Source organism: Pinus tabuliformis, chromosome 9 (genome assembly GCF_031772625.1).
Source record: "Pinus tabuliformis cultivar Carrire ecotype Pingquan chromosome 9, CPIR1, whole genome shotgun sequence".
NCBI classification, from domain to species: domain Eukaryota; kingdom Viridiplantae; phylum Streptophyta; class Pinopsida; order Pinales; family Pinaceae; genus Pinus; species Pinus tabuliformis.
The window spans coordinates 1,363,238,092-1,363,257,022 of record NC_142307.1 but is presented as its reverse complement, the minus strand read 5'-3'; the positions used below and the strand labels follow the sequence as shown (position 1 = coordinate 1,363,257,022).

Here is an 18,931-nt window from a genome sequence, read left to right as displayed (position 1 = left end):
GTATAAGCGATCTTTGTACCATAACGAATCATTTTGCCAGCTAAATGTATCAGAAGTACTGGAATCTTGTTGTAGCTTTCGAATAAGTGCCCACACTTCTTCGTCATTCTTCCATTCCTCCCTTGCTTCGTTTATCCAATCTGGTTGGATAATAGAAATGGCACACAACAATGCTTCCACATCCTCATCCTTTCTTGAGAGTGCATCTGCCACCACATTTTGCTTCCCTTTTTTGTAGATGATTTCAAAGTCATAACCCAACATCTTTGTGACCCACTTTTGTTGCTCTTCAGAGGATAATCTTTGTTCTAAAAAGTATTTAAGGCTATCATGATCCGTTTTTACCTTGAAGTGTCTTCCCATTAGGTAGGGTCGCCATTTCTTAAGTGCATGGAGTATTGCCAACATTTCCTTCTCATAAATAGCTTTGCTTAAAAACTTTCCCTTGATTGGACGACTTTCAAAAGCAATGGGTCTTTCATCTTGCATTAGAACAGCACCAATTCCATTTCCTGAAGCATCACATTCCACAATAAAGGTTTTTGTGAAGTCCGGTGTAGCTAAGACCGGTGCTTGGCACATTGCCTCTTTAAGATGTTCAAAGGCCTTTGTTGCTTCCGGAGTCCATGAAAATGAATCTTTCTTCAATAATGTTGTTAGAGGTGCTGCTATTCTCCCATAATTCTTAACAAACTTGCGATAATACCCTGTCAACCCAAGAAATCCTCGCAGATGCTTTATGGATGTGGGGATTTTCCATTCCTTAATGGCTTTAATTTTGCTAGGGTCTACCTTAACTCCTTCATGAGATACAATATGACCCAAATATTCCACCTCCTGGACTCCAAAGAAACATTTGGATCTTTTTGCATATAATTGTTTCTCCTCCAATAGTTGTAGCACCCTGTCAACATGTTCAACATGATCCTTCCAAGACTTGCTGTAGATTAGTATATCATCAAAAAATACTAACACAAATTTTCTAAGGAATGGTTTGAAAATTGAATTCATCAAACCTTGAAATGTTGAAGGTGCATTGGTAAGGCCAAAAGGCATGACCAAAAATTCATAATGACCCTCATGAGTTCTAAATGCCGTTTTCGGAATGTCTTCAATCTTCATTCTGATTTGATGATATCCCGAACGAAGATCCAACTTGGTGAAGTAAATTGATCCATGCAATTCATCCAGTAATTCATCAATGACAGGAATGGGGAACTTATCTTTAATAGTGAGCTTGTTGAGCTCCCTATAATCTGGACACATGCGCCATGATCCATCCTTCTTGTGCACCAATACTACTGGAGCTGAGAAAGAACTTTGACTCGGTTGAATTATACCAGCCTCTAGCATTTCTGCAACCATACGTTCAATTTCACTTTTTTGGACATAGGGATATCTGTACGGCCTGATGTTTGGAGGAACACTTCCTGGAATCAGATGAATAGCATGATCATGATCACGCATAGGTGGGAGACCTTTGGGAGTCTCAAATACCTTGGAATGATTGTCCAGGACTTTTTGGAGATCTGGAGAAATAGATGATTCCAATGTGGAAACATCTAGCGAACATAATTGTGCAATTACACCTCTTTGCTCCTTTTTTAGAAGCTTTGTCATGCCATTAGAGCTGATTATCTTTCCTGGTTTCCCTGCAATACCCCTTAATTCAACTTCCTTTCCTTCCACAGAAAATTTCATGAAAAGTTCTTGAAAATTAAAAGCTATTGTACCCAAGGATTGTAGCCATTGGACTCCTAGTACAACATCAGCACCTCCCATTGGAATGGAAAGCATTGGGCTAGTCAATACATATTCTCCCATGGATAGCTTGATATTATGGCACTTTCCAGAGCAATTTATTGTTCCTCCATTTGCAATCATCACTTGACACTCTGGTGCTGGATATAGGAAGCAATTCAATTCTTTTGCTACCCTACAATGAATAAAATTGTGGGTGCTTCCTGAATCAATCAACACTATTACCTTTTTCTTCTTGATTTGTCCTTCTATCTTGATGGTTTGAGGAGTGGTAATTCCCGCCAATGCATTACAAGATATGGTCGGATTTATTTGTTCTTCATCTAGGCTTTGTTCCTGGAATATATCCTCTTCTTTTGACCTTTCTTGCTCCTTTTCTTCTTCCTCTTCACAATCTATGTAGAATAATTTCTTCTCAGCACACTTATGACCTTTTGTGTATTTGCTATCACAATTGTAACAAAGCCCTTTTGCTCTTTTTTCTTCCAATTGTTGTGGTGTCAACCTTGTAGGTTGTGGAAGACTATGGGCAACAACACTTCCGTCTTTATAGTTGTGAGTGGTATGCTTCCTAGTTGCCATAATTTTGCTTTCCATTTTTCTTGCTAACCTGAATGCCTTCTCTAATGAATCAGGTTCCCAAAGGCGAACATCATGTTGGATATTATCCTTTAAAGACCCTATGAACACATCAATCCTATGCTCCTCTGGAATATCTTTTACCCTTATGTTCAATTTTTGGAACTCCTCAATGTGCTCCATTATTGAACCCTTTTGTTTGAGACTTATCAATTGGCTAAAAAAAGTGTTGCTTTTTGTATCCTCATAATGTGCTATCAATTCTTCCGTAAAAATTGCCCAAGTGATAAATTGTTTACGAGAACAAAGCCATTGATACCATACAAACTGATTTGGTTCCAAATATAAAGTTGCCATACGTACCTTTTGTGTGTTTTGCACATTATTGAGATCGAAGAATTGCTCCATCTGTAATATCCATGTGGCGGGATCCTTGCCATCAAACTTCCTCATATCGATTTTTGGAATATGGTGAGTCTTCGATCCAACATTAGAGTCTATGGAATCATGATTAACATTTCTTTTGTTCTCATCATGAGTTTCCTTTACTACTCTTTCACCCTTAGTGACCATTTCTTGTAGCAACTTATTCATATTTATCTTCAATTCTTCCATCTTATCATCCATGCCATCAATTTTAGCGTCCATGCCATTCACCTTAGCTTCCATGCCATCCATCTTAGCTTCTATGCCTTTCTTTAAACAGTCCATCTTAGCTTCTACACCTTTCTTTAAACCATCCATCTTAGCTTCTACATCTTTCTTTAAACCATCCATCTTAGATTCTGTTCCTTTTTGTGCAAGGGACATTTGTTGCACTTGTTCTTGTAATTTTGATATATCATGTAGCATTTCTTCCTCTTCTTCATGAGTCATGCTAGAGCTTTCAGGTTCCTTACTAGGTGTTTGCATTTTCTTTCCTCGGGGCATCAGTTACCGATAATAATGCTCTACTATGCCCTTTGAATTCCTTCAAAATAAATTTTCAAACCAAGCTTAAGCAAAATTTTAAAAAAAATCTACACACCTTTTTTCACTTTGTAGGAGCTTGATATTGCCTCTGATGTATCTCTGTACTTTCCAATCATCTAGTTCTGAAATTGTGACCTGTAGTAGCTCTCTGTGTCCTCTTTCCAATGCCACAAGTCTGATCCAAATTGGATTCTCCAAGAAAGAGTTATGCAAATCTCCCAAGTGACTTGATTATAGACTTTCAGTAGAGCGAACTTGTACGAAGTGCCACGAGTCACTTTTCGACCTTTGGATCTGAAACAGATATACAAGAAACTACAGTCCGTCCTCTTTCTGTACCTTCTTACGAAATTTCAATCCGATCCCCAGAGAGAAAGTTATGACGATTTTCCCCAGGTCACCTGTTTTGAATGTAATTCAGGAGTCTGCAAAAAGACCAACTTCCTCAGATCATATCTCCGCAAATATCGCGCGAAAAGCTCTGAAATTCGGACCCAAGGTTCAGCGCGATTTCTTCTCAAATGGGTTTTTTTTGCGACTTCTGAAACGTCACAGAAAAAAAGTTATAGCGAAAATGCCACGATGACCTGTTTGGAGCAGCGAAACCCTAGAATCCAAAGCTCTGATACCAAATGTTATGAAACCAGCTCAAGAAAAGATAGAAAAGATAGATCAACGCCTTAGAATTCAGCCTCTTCGAGGGGGCAACCTCCTTTACATTACATAAATGAACAATTCTTGGATGATACAAATGACAAAACCTCCTTTCTATATATAGGAGTCTAAGGAGTCACAATATAATCCAGCCGACCTAACAATAATAATATAAAGCCACAAAAATAACAATAGAGGGATTCTATGGGGCACAAAAATAACAATATGGGGGTAATAGGGGGGCACAACAATATAAATAAGGGGTATAACTACAATAGTAATGGGGTAATCACTAGTATTATAGGGACCCAACATCATCTTGGGTAGCAGAATGAGTTAGGGCGGAAAGCCTAATTCCTGAAGCAGAAAGAATAGGACAAAGTCTGAGCAGGCCAAGTTGATAGATCAATTCAAGTCAAGCTTATGGGCAGATTGATGACTTGACATAAGGGCTAATTGACTAGGTTAGACCAACGCTGTATTGATGGTCTATTTGTCCTTGTATTTGTCTAATGTATCTTTGTTGAACTTGATAATTTTTTTAAGGAAAAGGTTGTTGGGTTTTCCTAGGGTAAATTCTTGTCTCTTGTGTTTGGTTGTCTCTATTGTCATTTATGTTTCTATCGTTGAGATTTTCTGTGTAATTTCTTTATGATGAATGCAAATGAAAGAAAAAGTAATGGAAGAAATCATAAGAAGTAATTACCAGATAGGAAGAGCTACGAAAAATCAACATTCATCATCTTGAAAACCCCTGGGGTACTTGGGTTATGCAGAGTACGGATCTCAAACTTATGATTCCAACAAATTCTTTTCGAATTTTTGGCAAAATTGGTTGGAAAACATGACTGAAAAAGGGCCAAATGTAGAAGAGTTAGACTACGACATTAACTAATTCCATAGTCCATGAATTATAACAATAAAGGGAGTGGGGGATTGGGGGGGGGGTTGGGGCATAAAGTATGGTGGACTACCTTTCATTCATGAATTGGTGAAGTTAGGGGTAACTTCATATAGCATTATCAAATAGCTGGATGTGGTTTTATTTCGAAGGTTATTGGTGCCATGCATGGGTCATATAACATATTTGGGATCAGTAAACCACATTGAGGATTTGCAATAGATTCGAGCACTTTCTAGAATAAGGGAAATATCATTTTTTATTGTAAAAGGTTGAGCTAGAGACTCTATTTAAAGATCACTTCCTTCACTTTTTTGCCATGGTTGGATTTGGGAGAACATCTCTCTTTGAGCATAATGGCAGGTGTCTTGGATGTGCTTGGTGGCTCTGCAAATATGAAATATCTTATGGGTGAGATTGTCTCGCACATTCTCAATGCGATTTCTATTTCATTGAAGTGATTTGTAAATCCGCCTTTTGGAGAAGGAATTTGATATTTTTTTTTTCATTTCTTGTTGGGCTATCATTGGAGTTTTGTCAACAATTGTGTTTTTGTTTCTTCTTATGGACTAAATGTACACATACATGACTCCTAGGTTTATTTCTACACATAAACTTATGGATGTTGTCTACATATGCAACAATCCTAGGTTTATTTCTGCAATACAGGGCAGCAAGGTAAGAGTATTATTGGCTTGTACTTCTTAGCCATATTACCTCTTTCGAACAACCTTCCATTTGTGTTTTTCTAATGACTCCATTTACTCAATAGACTAGGCACTAATCTCCAGCTCACCATCCTTTCATTTGCCTTTCAACTCTCAAATCTGTTTTGCTGGAATTTCTTTTTGAACCACTATTGCACTCCATTGCCCTATAATTCCAACAATCCTAATGAGGGAAGCCTCCCATGAGTGAAAGGAGAGTTGGCAAGGTGATATTAATTGACCTTCTAGTAACCTGAATTTATCATATGGGTGCTTGGGGCTTTTACACATTCAAGATGATAGATTGAACCGTAACAAGTCCAATTTTATTTTCATAAATTTCTTTATTTAGATCAGTGTTGAAAATATCGGTATCGGCAAAATATCAGCGAGGGTCCAGAAAATATCTTATTGGCAATATCAGCAAACATAAAAAATGCATAATATATTCATTTTTTTTCAGATTTCTAAACATATAAAGCAATAACAACATGAACTAAACACATTGGCACATAAATATGAAGAAGGCACTGATATATATGATGTCAAATAGAAATGATACATCAAACTTCAAAGGTGATACCAAATCCTACTGATCCCTGATAATTGTCCAATCAAGGACTCAAACAAAATAAAACTAGCAGCTATCTATCTGAGACCATTGGCCTCTCCCTAGCAGCGTTCTTTCTATCTTGTTCAACAATTGCTTCAAGAGCTTTTTGTATAACCTTTGCACTAGAAACCATACAAGGCATTACATCTGCATCATGTGCAGAGAGTCTAGCCAGATGGTATTTCAATCGTGTAACCCCTCCTGACATCTTGGTCCCACACAATTTGCATGATATATATCCCTGATTTGCCCCACCAATAGCCTCCCCATACTCCCAAAATGGGTCCAAGGCTTTTGGCATATTTGACATTTGTAGTGAACTAATTCAAACCTAGGGCACAAAAAAAACAAAAAATTGGCATTAAACCCCCCAACACAAAAAATAATAAGTAATAACCACCTCATTTAAAAAAAATTACTACATTATTTGCATTTTGCAATGTGAATGAAAAATGGCAATAAGAGGGTGCATAAGAAAGTTGAAAAAAAAATGAAGCTCGCTGTCCAAATATGGAGAAAACCCTTGCATTGGCTCATGGGCATGAAAATCATAGCAAATGGAAAAAAAACAAAGAAACAAAATGTTGGTAGGAAAAGAGGCAAGCAAGCATAACCCTAAATCTATGAAAAAATCATTAACATAGGGGTTTTTAAGAACATACCTGTTAATGGAAGAAATGAAGTTTGTCTCACTATTCTTCAATCTTTGATCCACAAAAAAATCTTAGTTGGTGGTGATAATCGTTGTTTGATCCTCAAACCCTCCTTGACAACCACCACAAAACTCTTCCCCTTCCTTCTCCAACACTCAGAAACAAAAATGAAGAAAAAAAGATTTTTCCTTTTTCTAGCCGCGGCAAAACACGCCCGACGATATTTTATATCGTCTCGCGATATTTTGCCGAGATATCGCCGATATCTCGGAAATATCGCGATATTTTCGGGAGCCAAAAATATCACGATATTTTCTCTACGATATTTCGGCTCGCCGAAAATATCACAATATTTCCGATATTCGGCGATATATCGCCGATATTATCTTCACTGATTTAGATAGAACATAAAATGCTTAGGAATTGGATGATGGCTATTGAGGGGGTTCAAGCTCATGCTAGGATTTTTCTTGTGTTCTTATTACATGTCTCAACCATTTTGTGCATTTTTCACTTTTGTTTCATTTGTGGCTTATTATGATTTTATCTTTCTTCAGCTGCATCAAATTCTTAGGGCAAATTTCTGGGCCCTGACTCAAAGATGAGGATATAGAGTGTTAAGCCCTAATGACCAATGACAATCAACCCAAAGATTGGAATTGGTTGTAAGGGAGAAGTGGAAGGCGATAAATATGGATTATCTTGGGCACGTTACATCAATTAGTGGCTCCTATTGCTGCCCCTTGTACAAGTCGAAGAAAAGGGTGTCAAGAGAGTTCACACTACACTAGGGGAAAAGGATAAACTCTCAACTGAAGTATGGGAGCAAGGTTACAATCAAGAGTGGTCAATCATCCAACTTGGCTTCTGATCCATATTAGTATGCCCCAAGCATTAAGTGAAAGCACATGATTACATAAATGTTTAGTGTACCCTTTGACAGATGACCCACCTTCATTCAAGAAGTATGTTAGATTGAAGAGAGCACTAGTCGGAGCATAGGTGGAGAGCTCTGAAGTAAAGCTATCTATACATCATCATAGGGTTGTTGGCTAGTTCATTGATCAATGGGAAGAAAATTTTTCTCCTGGGGGTTACCCACTTTTGGTGGCTAACAGTACCCAGGGTAAACTATATTCTTTAGGGATCAAGGCTAGGTCAACAGTCAAAAATTGGCTCGCAAAGAGGGAAAGGATGTCACAAAGTAGGATTTTAGCACATGTTACCAAACCTTGGGGTCTCGATGCTAGATCTATGGAGGCTGGAGCTATGTTGTGGATATGGATCCAATCAGATTTGTGTAGGATCTGCCACATAAACGAATCCTTAAAACCCAGAACTAAATCCCATGCTACTGAAACAAATCCCGTGCTAGCTGGCCCTCACATGCTGGATCCCAAGAAAATAACATTATAATTTTGGTTTATTTTTTATTTTTTAAGTATAGTTGGCACCTATTTGAAACCCTCAAAAGCATGTTCTATTTAGATATTTAGTTAGATTACTTGTTAGTAATTTGTAGGTTGTATAGTTTTTTTCTATGTGGTTCATGGACCCTGAAGATTGGTGACCGCTACGTCCACAAAATATTTGTACCAGGCAGATCCACCCGAAGGGATCATGTCCTGCTGGCTCAACCATGGAGCTTGACTGCGTGGGTGTCTAGAGAATTGAACCCATGGCCTCTCAATAGCAAAGGTTATTTAGCTACGGAGACTTGACCAATTGAGCTAACTCTCAAGGCTATTTAGGCTGTATAGTTGTATAAGTTATTAATTTTCAATTTTGACACGTCAAAATTTTAATTTTCAGTTTTTGATAATGGTAACAGGAAAGCTTTGAGACAATACATAGATAATAATATACAGTGTACAAAGGATGCTTGTGTCATTAGTAATCTAATTAGATCAATCTCATCCAACTCTACGACCAGGTGTTTAGAACAATATGATACATAGACTAGCATGTTCTCAAATGTTATACAATATTCATTTAACATTGTAACTAGATAGGAATTTTCAGATTTTAAGGCAAATTTCAAAGAAGATGATAGGTTGATCATGATGTAGAGTTGAAATATTCAAATGATGAGCTTGTAGACCCATTTTTGAAGATGTAGTTAGACCTAATCTACAACATCATATCAATAGAGTGATCATTGATGAGACACAATTTTGTATTTACAGTTATCCTTTTTATATAAAGCATTGCGCATCATGATTCCAGTCTTCAGATTTATAAAATTATCAAATGATTTCAGTTCTAATGTTGTGATTCATGAATGGTTTTGATTTTAACTTTGAACATGTTATTTAAAATTAAAAAAAATATTATTGTATTTTTTGTACATGGCATTTGCCCATGGTATCCGAATCCCGGTTTTTCAAAAATCTGGTAGATCCATATCCGGATTTGTTTCCTTTTCCCGGTAACTTAAATTTGAACCTAGGAAGGGGAGGGTAACAACTTTTTTCTTAGCTTCTCAAGCCACCAAATTGATACACACACACACACACACACACACACACACACACACACACTCACATATTCACTTGTCTATGTTCATTTGGAAATTCTATGAAGTATTACTGTTAATCAGATCTGACACTTTATCGAAACATACTGAATTGCATCAATATGTGCTTTTTTTTCTGTTTTATTGACGTTCATGATTTATATCATGTATTGTATTGAAATATTTCTGGGGCATTGATAATCAGATTGTGTTCACCTGTAAAACTATTCAGAAATATGCAGTACTCTCCAAAACTTCCTCCATTTACAAGTTTGTGCTGTTAAAATAAGAATATGATAGTACTTAAATGATATTCCCAACTGATTTGGATGTAGTGGCTCATTCTTATATTTAAATTTCTTGCAAGCGGATCATCAAGTTCCAATTCACTAATTCAGAGCAAAACTATGCCCAATTTCAGAGTTCAAGTCACAGTACACTTATACGAAGTTTCCAGCTTGCATTGACATTGAGGAGCATTGCCCTTGATCAAGATTGTAAGTGTCTCTCTTTGCAAACTGTTTTAACTATCAAGTCCCTCATTTAATTTAAAATGCATGTCAATGAGGGTAATGTGTATTTTTAGAACACCATTATTGATGAGGTTTGTGTAAGATCCTGAATCTTATGTGTAACAGATCAATGTTGTTGATGAGGGTTATGGGTTTCCCCACGGGTAGGGATCACCTCACACATTACCAATGTCCTTAGGGATGTGATGGTGTGTTGAAACATTCTTGATTTCGGATGGAGGCACCCCTAAGCACTGGCAAAGAAAGTGCCGCTCTTTGTAATTTGGCATCAATGATGCCAAGACCACCCAATTCTTTGGGGATGTAACAAGTTCACCACAACACATAATGGAATCCCTTTTTGCCTTATACATTGGCTCAAAGAAAAGACTTTGATCTGTTGATTCACTCTCACTTGTAAGCTTGATTGATGGAATCCAACATGATGAATAATAAATGTGTGTAGCTGCTAACATTTTTGCAAAGATTGAAACTTAATAGCTAAGGGCGTTTTAACTTTTTGTCGTACTCCACTATGTAATTTTCTTATCAATTATTTTAACCAATGCTTCCATATGTAAGTTGGCGATGTCATGAAACCTAGAGGAATATTAGCAATTTAATTATCTGCCTTATTCAGTTAGGTTCATTGAAAATCTGGGCAGTGTGACCCACTTTGCCTGAAATTCAGTCTTCCAATTAGCTTTCCAACCCAAAGCCTTATGAAATGTTTCATGTAATCATTTGTACGATACTGTTCCAGTGTCGAGAAAGAATCATTATTAAAATGTCCATTAATAAGCTGTTACCATCCTTGCTTGGTCAGAGCATTCTTATTATTCTACACGTTACCACCTGTTTTGCAAATTGCAGCTAGATAGCCAAGGCCATCCCTTGAATGAAAAAATTGCTGGAGCCAATGAATAGCCTTATTTGATCGATCTGAATAGGAAAATCTTCCAATCCAACTCTGTTGATGTTGACACAAGCTGTTGTGCAAGAGATTGATCATATTGATCAACAAAATGTCCAGAGTTGATAGCCTGCCTAGCATATGAGGCTATTTGTTCCAGTCATAGTCTTATAGTATCCATTTTAATGAACAAAGTGTCTTGGGCTGGCATTGACCAATGGTTCAAGCCCATTCCATATCTTCTTAGACTGTTACAGTGCCACTATATTGGAAAGGATATATCATTTGTGGATGAAAACGGTCTAGGTTATTCTCACAATTTAAGTTAAAATGTACTCAGTGCTCATTGTAAGTGACTTGGCTAAAGTCTTGTATGAAATGTTAGGTAATGTGATAGGGAACCAGCTTGAAATTAGTTTAGGATTGCCTTATTGTGGAATCATTTCTACATTTTCTTGGTTAATCATCTCTGCCATGACTGGTTCCTTAAGGCTTTCAGATATATTTTATAGAGATCAGACCTTGTAAAAGTCCATTTGGCATTATAAAATGTACATGGAATGTTGAGAAATCTAGGGCATAGAAATTAGGTGATTCCTCTTCTATTGATAATTGCTTGTGAGTGCTTTTTACTTCTTAGATTAGGATTTTCTTCTACTTATATTATTATAGTGTTATTCTTCATCAAACAGTTACCAATGCATAAACCATAAAGAGACAAGAGACACAAAATATAGGCTATCAGCCAGTGCCAAAACCTCTCCCACTTGAGAGGAAAACCCGAACAAATTCTTCTTCTTATAGAGATTACAATTGACGAATACCAAGACCAAGGCCCTTGACCTCTTTGCCACTCCAAGACCAAGACACAAGTTCCCTTCCACTCCTTTTTCTTTCATTCCCAAGTCAACACTAGTCAAACTTCTGCTCCTTCCTCCTTCTCGGCTACCCTTCAACTTCAGCTTCCTTCTGCACTTTATTTCGCCCCTATTTCAGAAACCCTAGCATATGAGATTTGACCTTCAATCTTCTTCGCTTGAGGTGGAGACTGTCCTTCCTCAATTCGGCTTGAGGATACACTTGATCTTTTCCCAAATCTGCCTTCTTATGATAACTGAAATACCTCGGCCCTGTCTGCAATAGGTGACAGCAGATCCTTACACGTGTGGAGTGTATTTTAGCCCAAAACAGACCCAAGAAAAACTTCGCTCTTCCTTCTTTCTTCACGCTGGCTATGAGGCTGTCTACTTTGACTTTTTCACACTTCCTCTTACTTCAGACCTTGACCAAAAATCTCTGCCTGAAATGATGCCGAGCTGCCCTATTTATAGTGGTTGGAGCCTATAATAAGCCAACTTGAGAGAGGGTGAGCCGACATGTCTCTTTGTGTAGATTATTTACTCCATCTTGTAGCCGACTTGAAGGAGAGGTCTTGTGCTTGTCTTGAAGGGATTTCATACTTATTTAATGACTTATACAAAATTTAACATGCCCAATTTGACTCTTATGACTAGATGACAAAACCTAAAGGATCACAATGGGAGCCATTACTAAAAATAGAATTCCTTGCTCATGAAACCCATGAGACAAGCATTACAATAATAAATTTTGTTTTTCTTCTTTTCATCAATTGCATAAAATCACAATTACATATGTCATTATGAAGACCGAACCTAGTTACACTTTTCAACATGGAAAGCTGTCCAGACTTAGTGACTTGTCCCCACCACTTACCTTCAGACTAAATCACCTGACATGGGGACACAGGACACAAAGGACATGGAAAAATGAGTGTTTGATATGAGACATGGCAACCCCAGAAACAGGACACAGAAAAATGAGTGCCTAACATGTTGATGTGACATGGCAACCTTGGAAATAGGAAACGGAGAACACAGTTTATATTTATATATATCAGAAATGAAGGACATGGAAAAACGAGTGTCCAACACGAAACATGGTCGACCCCAGAAATAGGAAACAGAGGAAACTGTTATATATTAAACAAATTAAATTACACATACAAAATGAAATATAGACATAAAGATTTGAATCTTGTGGGAATTTAAAAATTAGAACTTTTACATGTACAAATTCAATCCTACAAATAATTACTACTAATCACTACTTAGTACTTACTAGTACTACATCAATGATGATCAAATGACAAACACATAAGAAATTAAAACCATAAACTGCAATTTTCTCATTAAGTCATCAAAATCAAAATCTACTACATAGGTACTTAATTACTCCTACTAAAGGTGGGAATGCCAATGGCAGAGATACTAGAACTGTGGATGGAAGAATCTCACAGCTCGTGACTGTTAGTAGTCCTCCTCCATGTCAAAATCATCAAAATCAGTGTCACTGCCACTGCTCTCTCCTCTATCCTCCTCCTCTATATCCAATCCAATCCCCGTGCATCTGCTGGTATGGAGGATCATCCCTCAGGAGGATTTCCATCATCAAAAGTGATTGGCTCTCTCACTGGTTCATTAAGATCCAAGTTGGATAATGCCAACTCAACACTGCTGTCCAAAGTTCAAACCCATATCATCGAGAAGCACAACCCACATTTCTGTTTTGGAGGACACATGTCCTAAAATCATGATACTGTTAGGGCACGTGTCCTATGCATAGGACATATGCCCTAACGGTGTTATGATTTTAGGATGTGCCCAGAAAAATGATGTTGGTTGTGTTCACGTGCCAAACATGTAAGCGACATGTGTCCTAATGTATCTGTTTCTGACATGATAGATACAAACATGCAGGCCCATAATGGTGTGTCTTGTTACTTAGCCTTTAGAGTTCTACAATTTCATTCAAGGAGAGTTGTGAGTCACATTGTGCTATTTGCATCGTTTATATTTATTTGGAACTACGTCCTGGCAGGTTTGCATTGCTTCCTTGTGTGCTTTGGATATCTCTTGGGCCTGAAAAACCATTTTATGGTGGTACATAAATGCTTGAGCAATTTCAAATTCAGTCTGCATCGTGACTTTTCTCTATATTTATTTTTCAGTTTTTGTTTGGAAAATGCCACATATTTGCCTAAAAGTATTTACAAAGAGCGAATTAAAATGTGGAGGGTATATACAGTGGAGCTTGTATCCTCTTCCATAAGGCTACTGATGCAGAAATAAAATCAGAATAAGCTACTGGATCTAAGGTTTGAGCATCTTTTATCATTGAAGCACCCTTAACCAACAGCTGGTGATGCACCTCATCACACCACATGGTATGATCATATGATGGTACAAAAGGCAGACAAAGAACTAACCTCTTGTTCCAAAAAGCAAAAAAAATACACCTAATCTTCTAAAGGCACAATAGAGCAGACTCTCAATCACTACAAAATCCCAATGAAAGAGCGTTGGAATGGATAGCTAACATCACCAAACAAAACTATTGAATCCTTCCCTGAAGGAGAACTCAATATTTGTCATATATACTTCTAACAACTCTTAGGAAACTGGCTCACTGTCTCAGACTGGTTGTCCGTCAGAAAACCTGCTCTTTGCCAACCTGGCCTTGGAGGGTATCACCTGGTAAGTGACAAGCCGTGCAAGGACTTGCAACTTATAGAGGAGCTGAGTGGACTAGAAATTGTGCAGTCTGTGCACTGACCTATTTTCTGGATCAACTGAAACCCATCTTGCATTGAGAACAGGGGCTAACAGATGCTGTTGATATGCCAAGGAATAAAGCCTCCATAAACCATACTGCTGCAAAGGCCAACCAAAAATCCACCCCTAATGCCTCCAAAATGACACTGGCATCACAATGTTCATTTTGAAAATGTTGACCCGAGGAGTGAACTCAATCGACTCAATAACCAACGGTTTGTTGGGGGAAGTAGACCATACTTATGTGCCAGAGTACACCAATATTTCCAGAAACATGACTGTACATGACAAATCCGCCCAAACGAAAATGCCTTTCCTACTGAAGCAGCGAGCTTGGAAGCGTGGCAATTCGGCAATACAAGTATCCTGCAACCTCCAGCTCAAAGTTGGTGGTGGGGTCCTTGGTTTTGTTTCAGCATCAGTTGATGACATCACAACAGGTCTGGGGATTTTTGATTTGTGTGGTTATCTTTCTTTATTAATAGCAGTTATTGGCTAAAGGGTTGTTTAGTAGCCCAGGCCTTGGATAATTACTTTGAGTGCTTGTCACCAGCTTTAAGCCAATGCAGTCCAGATCAAATTTGGGCACCTTTTGCTCTGAGAGTCTCTGCAATTAGTGTTTCCTGTCTAAGCTCTGGAACTATTACCTGCAACCTCATTGAATAACAGTAACGTTAACTGTTTTTCACCAATGCCATTTTTTAGCCAGTTTGTTTCCTGTGCCCCTTCTAATAACAGTGTCTTGTTTGCCATATCAAAGAAGAAACAATGCTGTTTTGGCAATAGCATCATTCCACCATCTATTCTACCTTGAATCAGTTTTGGGTTTGAGGACCCAATTTCAAATCAACTTGATGCTGTTCAGGCATGTTGGGCTTATTAGATGAGTGAGATTAAGCTTGTAAGCTGTTCGAATAGGAGATGTTAAGCTTTCCCCAGCAGAATTGCAAAGACAATTGGTTGGTGATCAGAAAAGACATCTAGAAAGGTTATTCTTATGAGCCTGGTTATCTGATAAAGAACCTTTCACGTACGAGGACTTATAATGTTAAATTATCTTCACTGCAATATTACGCATCCAACACAATGGAACCTTTACAAACAAGCCATGTGACTTTCTGTTTTGCATTACGAATTTCCTAATCTATACATTAAATGTTATTTTTGTTGTTAACCAGGTCTAGCTTGAGTTGTTAAAGGGGGTATTGTTGTCCTCCTATCTAGGTTTGATTCCCACTTGTGACTTGCTTGCCCCTCATGTGCTGATTTGACTCTGCAAGGAACTGTTTCATGTGGATGGGACCAGGTGAGATTCGTGGGAGACTTTGGTGGATAGATGCCCCCCAGTCACAGCCTATTAGCGAAGAATTGTCTTCACAATTCCGTGGGTGTGATTCTTGCCATTGCCAGAAACATTTCAGACATAAAAAAATATTTATATCAACTGCAAAACCTTGAGAGACCATTGTATTTAACCTTACAATACCAGCTATTGAAATAGTTCTATAGATAATCAAATAATGAGGGATAATGCATTTAGGAAAAGCTTTGGTTTGAAAGTGTTTTACTAGGAAAGCCGAGTGGTAAATCAATTTCTGTGGAGGAATGTTTTGGCTGGTGAATTGCTACAGATTTGCAAATCTGATTTTCAAAACATATGCATCAAACTAGTTGGTAATTTCAAGGCATGTTGCTAAGTATTGGACACATCATTTCTACAGGTTATTTACGACCATGTCACCGCAGATCTCTCTTTACATTGGCCACATCAATGCTTGTGTTTGCAGCCAAAACATACAACTGCTTAGCTCTTGTCACACGTGTAAAGGCGAGGCTCACAGATAAAACTGTTAGTAATCCTTTTCACTATATTTTCTCCTTTACAAATGAAATTACATGTTATACCAATCTTGAGATATTTCTGAGTAATATTTTATCTATTTATTACTGATCTGGCTCATGTGAAAAAGTTATGCATAACTGTTATCATTTGAAGTGTTTAAGAGAGAATCTTGATCGCTGATTTTCTAGTTGCATTGTTTATTCGATTCTTCTGAATGCTCATGTTTTATAAACAGAAATTACCTCATTGTGCAAGACAACTATGTTAAATATGTATTCATTTGAACAAGATGGTGATGACATCTCTGCTTTGTTATATTGCAAACAGATCGATCCCTTTCTACAGTTGATTGATGATAATAGGCTGCGAGCTTTGAATTCAACTCTTGGGGCAGAGGGAGCATTATATGGTTCAAGTGAGGACAATAATGCTGCATTGGAGTTTCTTTCAGCACTGACAATTACAGAAGACCAGTCCACAGAATCCTTAGTGTCCTTGATCATTAGCAATTTAGGCAGATTATCAGAGGTGGATATAGTTATTTTTAATTTAGCTTTCGGATTTAGTTGTCTACACATCCGTTTTAAAATGGTTTTCTTTTTGTTAGAGTTTTGCATATTAAATTTTGTGAGTTCATAGAAGAATTGTTGTGAGACATATAGTTAGTATGGAATATAATTTTAATCTTTTATATCGCCAGAGTGTGTCCATATGGTTGTATCAGTGTGTATAACTGGAAACATTGGTTCTACAGAAAGAGGCTTCTACCATGAGGAGCGAACTCCTGCAAAATTTTTCTCCCGATGATGCGTTTGCCCTAGGTGCCCAACTGTACATGGAGACACCCCGTCCATGTTCACCATTTGCGTCACAGGAAAATCCATCATTTCTTGAGGTGATCAAGCATTCATTTGAAAAATAAGTGTTATTTGTAGAAATTCCTTTTCTAAACAAATAATGATTTACTCCATGACAACACTTTGTTACAAACTTGGTGCATTTGGATATAATCAGATGGCAGCTCCAACATACACAACAGAGGAAGATCTTGTTAGTGAACTATTTGGAAGTCAGGCCAATAGTAAAGATCATGTTCCTAAGGATGCAAAACATGTGCTGAGTGTTAATCAACTATTAGAATCGGTATGCTCCATATCCAAGTTTTATTCAGGTCATATCGTTGTGATCAGTTCAATTTTTTTATAACCATAAGTACTGTGATTTGGTGTATGCCTACTCTTTTAGGTTTGTCAAGTTATGTGCTTTTTGTTTCGTGCCTACTCTTTTGGGTTTGTGAAGTAATGTGCTTTTGTTTCGTGCCAACTTTTTTATGTGCCGAATATACACGAGTACAACAACGAGGGTTCAAAGAGAATTCCATTGACGTCAATAATGTTATAGTTCCTAAGATAACAATTAATACTTGAAGGTTATCATTTCATCCTAAAACGATTCCCCTATTAATGGCGTCAATGAATTTTGACTGGGCAGGTTCTGGACACAGCACGGCATGTTGCAAGTAGTATATCCACCTCGACTACTCCTGTACCTTACACCCAAATGGCAAGCCAGTGTGAAGCTCTTGTAATTGGCAAACAAAAGAAAATGTCGGTCGTCATGAGCTTCAAGAGAAATCCAGATCCTTTGCTCCTTCCTGCACCGGAAAAAAATGATTTGAGTGGATTGATTGTGTATGAAGCTGATCAAGACCTGCAGAAGGTATGTTGGTCAAATTGCTATTTCTCTTTTCTCCTTTTGCTCTTGTATGGGGCTTTTCAAAAGCGTGTAGTTTTCTCTATTTCAAATTTTCACCCACAGGGCTTTATAAAAGTCTGTGCCATTTGTTTTGCAGATTAAAAATAATTCCCTCAATGGACAGAAACTAGCTATCGATGCAGGCAACCCAGAGTGGTTTAACATCACCTCTAGCTTGTTGCATCCTTCCTTGGAAGAATCCCAGCATTCTTGGCAATCTTTCAGGCTACCACCGGCAAGCCCCTACGACAATTTTCTCAAAGCTGCTCGCTATTGAAATTTTGTTGGATCTTTTTCAAAGCAGCAAACCTCTAGATATTTAAATACTATAGCTCTACAGAGAAAAATGCATGACTACATTCCAAGCTCGAGTTCTGAAGATTTGAAGATTTCCACATTCTTTTAGAATTGTTTGTATAACTGTTGACTGTAATTTCATGCTGGTTTTCCTAGAAAGTAGTGGGCAGTGTTGTTAGGGTGAAATTGGAGAGAAGCTGTTATTCTTTCCCTATTATGAAGAGAAATGGGGTTTTGTGTTTCCTTAAAGGAGACATTTCTAGCAGTGTATGACATATCTTTTTTTGTACCAGGCAGAGGCTTTGCAATTGAAAAAGTTTTCAACTACTTTCTGATGATATATAAATCTTTTCAAATTTAACGAAGAAGTCTTTTGTACATTGTGATGAAATTGCTTGGAGATTTGACAAAGGTCATTTGTCAGTGGTGATACCGATTGGCTATCTTTTCATATAAAGTGATTTGCAGGTGGAGCAGTGTTTTCAAACTTGGACTGAGTTTACTTGGGTTCCATCAAGTTAGTTGAGTTGACCACTGCCTATATTGAGTCAGCCAATGAATTGGTTCAGAGGACCAGTTCGGTACCAAACTGGTCTTACTTGGCTGGGAGGCTCTCAGACCCCT

The 18,931-nt window shown here is 37.7% G+C and overlaps 1 protein-coding gene across 2 annotated transcripts in view; it reads left to right on the top strand.

The window, feature by feature from the left end:
- LOC149153569 (protein SEMI-ROLLED LEAF 2-like) overlaps positions 1-18,675 on the top strand; it is a 61,491-nt gene extending 42,816 nt beyond the window's left edge. The window contains exons 15-21 of one of the 2 annotated variants that reach the window (XM_089445722.1): positions 9,777-9,852; positions 16,134-16,261; positions 16,583-16,783; positions 17,010-17,150; positions 17,270-17,398; positions 17,747-17,974; positions 18,108-18,675. In XM_089445722.1, the coding sequence (XP_089301848.1) occupies positions 9,777-9,852; positions 16,134-16,261; positions 16,583-16,783; positions 17,010-17,150; positions 17,270-17,398; positions 17,747-17,974; positions 18,108-18,287 (1,083 nt within the window). In that variant the 3' untranslated portion in view covers positions 18,288-18,675. The remainder of the gene's footprint in view (positions 1-9,776; positions 9,853-16,133; positions 16,262-16,582; positions 16,784-17,009; positions 17,151-17,269; positions 17,399-17,746; positions 17,975-18,107) is intronic. The other variant, XM_089445723.1, reaches the window with a different exon arrangement.
- The last annotated feature ends 256 nt before the right edge of the window (positions 18,676-18,931 follow it).